General features: G+C 43.8%; 1 protein-coding gene across 1 annotated transcript; it reads right to left on the bottom strand.

Annotated features, from left to right (window-relative positions):
- Window positions 1-2,492: 2,492 nt before the first annotated feature.
- On the bottom strand, window positions 2,493-4,094 carry LOC306778346 (leucine-rich repeat transmembrane neuronal protein 4-like; the record flags this gene model as incomplete). Its single annotated transcript, XM_079269812.1, has 1 exon — window positions 2,493-4,094. The coding sequence occupies one exon, from the start codon at window positions 4,092-4,094 to the stop codon at window positions 2,493-2,495; it is 1,602 nt and encodes a 533-aa protein (XP_079125938.1).
- Window positions 4,095-5,262: the final 1,168 nt, after the last annotated feature.

Genomic DNA, 5,262 nt, shown 5'->3' with positions numbered 1-5,262 from the left:
TTGATAATATTTGTATGCCTACCTTTTCAATCTCTGGCAAAACGTTTGGCAATGCTGAGCAGAATATCACACATGTCACCTGAGAAAGAGCCCCAGTAAGAGATGTACCGGTAAATCAAAATGTCATGCCTGCCAGTGAGGGCTGAGCAAGTTGCCCCTCACAGTGAGTGTTTACAGGAAGCACACACTGTATTTCTGGATGTTTCCAGGCAAGATTAGACTGATTCTGTTTTTGGCCTCGCTCATCCGCTCTAAGTACCTCGTGGTTTCATACATTGATTAAAAAAGACATTTTGAATTCTTGGAACATACAGTGGTTTTTCAGATTTTGTCAGTGGAGTGTGGTTCTATTTGAGGATTGTTATACTCAGTCAATAGTGTGCACTCCACAATTCTTCATTCAAACAAATATCCTCAATAATAAACACGGGGAATTGCTTTTCATCAGTCATAATATGACAAATCAAACACTAATTACAATATCTGCCAACGCTGAATCAACAAATCATTTGTTCTGTTCATATTACATTTTTTGTATGCCTTCACAGATTTTCCCATTGGCCCTCGAGAGAAATTCATCATATATGCAAGTACGAGAAACTAAATATATGGACATAAATTCTGTTGGCAGCGAACCTCCATGCCTGCCTGGGAGCAAAAGAAAGCCTGAGTCATGTTTAGAAAGTAAACTGTGGGAGATCATAAATCCTTATCTGAGCAACCTTTGACCAGTCAAACTTTACTCCACACAGAGATGCGTGAACCAGCTAAAGGAAGAGGAATCAGATGTCTTTACGTCAAAACAGGTCTGAGAGGACAACTGACAGCTGTGGGGGAAGGACTGTGGTGAGCAATTCGATTGTTTTTCTCACACAGGAATAAAAACACCTTTTTGATAGCTCTTACATACTCGCACCACCACTGCCTAATCCTTCATGCACATATGTCCCCTGGTGCAGGTTCAATTTCTCTCCTCACAGTGAGAAAGCTGCGGAAAAATAGTAATAAGGCAGGGAGAAAAGGGAGGAGGGGACGCGGAGAGGACAGACCAAAGTGGTTGTTAATAGCAAAACTGCCTTGACCCGTAACACCACCGTCCCTCAGTAGCCTTCCTCTATTCTCCCTTTCTTGTAAGAACAATAACTCAGAACTGACAGAGAATACATGGTTGTATAGAAAGACATTCTTATATTGTGTTTGGTTTCACTGGACTGGAATTCCTTTTTGTCTCACGTACAAGCAAAGAATGGCATCGCCTCATGGATAACACGGCTGATTTCTATTGGCGGCCCCCCTAGTTCGAGATGTGTAACCATACACATGATCAATACTGTTGTCAATACCAGGAGGGGATGGAAAAGAAGAGAGAGAAGAGAGCCAGAAAACCAGATATGTGATGGAAAATATGTCAAGAGCACAATGCATGGATCTAGAGAGGGATTTTTTCTCTCTCCGTGTGATGCACCAGTCGACGATATTCTCATCACACACAAGTTTTTCAGCAATTGTCACGGGAATCTTTTAATTACACAGTCATCACACAGAATGTCTAGTCCCCATTTTCTTATGTATTTACACAAACAATGCACAATCATAATGATAGGAATAATCAATACAAAATTCTCTATGAAAATCAACATCGTTACTTCTGACTCATCAAGGCCCTCGTTGGAACTGACAGACTTTTTTTTTACAGCTTGAAAAACATCAATCCTGAGATTAGACTTGAATATAATTTGTTTGTTGAGCATGTACCACAATGAACCGGAATGCACGTTTATCACCAATTAGAACATTCGAGCATCTTGTAGTAAGGAGATTGGTTTCATGCAAAAGATCTCAGGACAAGACGCTCTCGCTACGATTGCTCCCCCACTCATAGTGGTCGTGCTACTTCTAGTTGCTGCACTAATATGCTAAAACGCAGCAGAGTTTAACTGGACAAACTGTATATTGTGAGAATAAGTTGCAACACTGTAACTCTTCCAACCAGAAGTCAGTAAACCAGGACACTATCAGATCATCCCCATAACACACTCACACACAGACACTCAAAGATGGACACATACTTCCTAAATCCTTTACAAGCTACAAAATAAAAATCTAAACTAGCAAGTAAAAAGTAGTTTGTTGGTTTGTGTGTTCTATGGCAACACAGTTTGACTAAGAATAAGGTCAGACTCTCTACAGTGCTCACTTCTACTTCAGCAGTGGTCCAGGCGGTACGTTAGATCGTACACAGTACCTGGCTGACGCCGTCACAGTTCTCGTGCCAGCCAGAGTGAGAATTACGGTAGCTCCACATATATCTCTCCATTCCAGTCTTCTTCTTCTGTGCACATAATGATATTGTACTATGCCCCCAAGTATTTCCTTCAGTGCTGCAGAATCTGTCATCTCACATTAGCGATAAAACCTCTTTATCTTGTGGAAAGACCATTTACCTCTGCTTAGCAATTGCACTTTTAGTCTCGTAAGGCAGAGTTGGCAGCTCAGACCTCACATTCGATGGATCCTGATATGGTGCACGTGCACGGCCTTGTCTCATTCACCAAAGAGTCCATTGTCTCTGAGTTGGAATGGTAGCTCAGATAGTACTCTTGCAGCTGAGAGTTAAGGTCCTGCTCCTGCTTACGGGCCTTTTTCCTGCGCTTATGGTTGACCGAGTGCTGCTGCAGCTGCCTCACGGTGTTGGGGTAGCGCCTCCACGAGACATAAATAACCAGGAGGATCAATGCCACTGACAGGAACAGGGCTACGCTGCCTGCAATGATTTTATGGAAAGCCATATGTTCAAAGTGTAGCTCTGGGATAAACGATGTAGGGGGTTCAGGGGAGATGGGTGATGTGGAGCTCATGTTTGTGGACTCTGTTGTCCTTCTGTGTGTCGCACTAGGACGGACAGGCGGAGGGGTTAACCTCTGTACAGGTGACTCGGTACCAGGGTCAGTTGTAAGGTCAGGGTGAGTTGTGTTCCCAATTTGGGTGGAAGTCAGAACAATGAGAGAAGTGGTTGAGAAATCATTCGACACGTCCGCACACGTCGAGTGATTCTTCACCACATCCACGACTCTTTCGCCCTGCACAGACTTGGGGCTGCTGCATATCATAGTGATGTCTTTAGAGTCTCTGAAGTTTTTGAGCCATCCCATGAGAGGGCAGATGCTGGGGCTGCAGTCCCAGGCGTTACCGGCCAGGCCGACGGTAGTTAGTGAGGTCCACGCTGCCAAGGCCTTCACAGGCACGCTACTGAGCTTGTTCGATTCAAGGTTGAGTATTTGTAAGTTCGGCATACACTGGAAAACCGTTGGGTCCAACATTTGGATTTCATTCCCTGACAGGTCCAATTTCTGGAGTTTGTGCCAGGTCCAAGGCACGCCTTGATTCATGGATCGTATGCGGTTCCATTGCAAATAAAGAGCCTGCAGGTTGGTAAGGCGCGGGAAAATGAAGAAATTAATCCTGGAAAATTGATTGTGCTCTAAATGAAGTTCTTTCAACTTGAACAGCCCTAAGAACGTTGTGCGGGTGAGGCTCCGCAAGCGATTGTAACCTAAGTCCAAAAACTCCAGGCTGCGGCATTCAAGAAAAGTACGAATGAGGATCTGCTTCAGGCCATTCGATCGAAAGTGGAGATGTTGTAGCTTGCGCAGACCATATAAATGCCCTGGCTGCAGAGACTGCAGCTGATTATAGGACAGGTCCAGATTTCGCAGGTTTGGTATTGCGCTGAATGTGTTATTGTGCAGATGAGTTATTTTGTTGGAGCTGAGGATGAGTTCTTTCAGCCTGCGCACACCATGGAAGGCTAACGCATCTATATCTTTGATGGAGTTGTGGTCCAAATAAAGCCAGATAACCTGATTGAGGTGAGCAAACTGGTACGGCAACAGAACCAGCAGGCTGTTATAGCGCAGAGACAGACCTTGGCATCCCGTGGTGATGTTTTCTGGGATGCCTTGGAAGATGCCAGACTCGCAATAAACAATCTTCCCTTCGCAGCGACAACTCGCAGGGCACATCCTCTCCCCCTTGCTGAGCAGCAGCAAAACAGCTGCCTGCAGAAGAAGACATGATAGCCTCCAGTCCAACATCACAGAACCTGTTGGGGGTAGAGTGGGGCACATGCAATCAAAGGGATGACTTGATTTTCGAGAATGTGTTTGTTCAAAGACGTTTGAATCAGAACGTGTGAGTAATTCATTCTTCAAACAGGAGATGGTGTAGTGAGGAGCAGCTTGAGGTCTGATGTCTGACACATCAGACCTCGAGCTGCCTCATGAAGAATTAAACAGTCTGACGTTGGCGACTTTTAAGGTGAAAACGTGTGGAAATATTCAGACACAGAGAAAGAAGTGGAGTTAAACAGGTGATTTAAATGAATGCTTGAATAAATAGTAGCCCTCCTTACTCTATAAATGAAAGATATTCAGTTTTTGAACTATTAATTCTGTCAGTATACACTGATAATAGCTGTTATCTTGGCTACGAGGAGCATCAAGAAGGAGAAACTGTGTCAGTAAATTGTGAAGAACACAATGACTTACCCATAGTTAGTGAATGAAGGAGTAATCCTCTGAAATAAAGAGCACATTAAACTGCTCTCAGATGGAACAATCGCAGTTCATGCAGCCTCAGAGTCGATCCACATACCGAGCATCACTTATGTCTTCAATTAGAGGGGAAAATCAAATATATACGCAAGTTTTCTGCAGCGGTACAAGCTCCCCTTTATCGGCGTCTCACGCGCGGTAACAGGGCGCCCTCACACTTGGGTCGTAGTTGGAGTCGCCGCTATAGTTCAGCCAGCTGCGTGCGCAATAACCCATTTGAGCGCCTGATCCTCCACTATGCAGTTTCTCTCTCTCTCTCCCCCTCTCTCGCTATGTCTTTCCTATCTCTCGCTGTTTCTTTCTCCCCTCTCGAAGGCGTAGGCGTCCTTAAGCACACGCGTATATTTAATACATATACTGTAGGCTATTGTAGGCTACCAACCATGTTTAAGCAGCTATTATTTCATCCATTCATTGAAAGTTACATGTTTTATTTCATTAACTGTCTATGTTTTATGTCACGTAAGCTTAATAATAGCATGTGAAATCGGAATGTAGGTGAGGCTGTATGTTGCCTTGCTCGTGGATGGGGGGTGGGGTTCATGAAATCTAAGAATACATATAAAATTAAGATACATAGTGAAACATTTTATTTGGTGAAATGTTTGCAGTAACCCTTAGATTTATATATATATATATTTATATATAT

This window comes from Melanostigma gelatinosum (genome assembly GCF_949748355.1).
Source record: "Melanostigma gelatinosum genome assembly, chromosome: 6".
NCBI lineage: Eukaryota > Metazoa > Chordata > Actinopteri > Perciformes > Zoarcidae > Melanostigma > Melanostigma gelatinosum.
The sequence above is the reverse complement of the archived record's forward strand: the minus strand, read 5'-3'. Positions and strand labels throughout refer to the sequence as shown.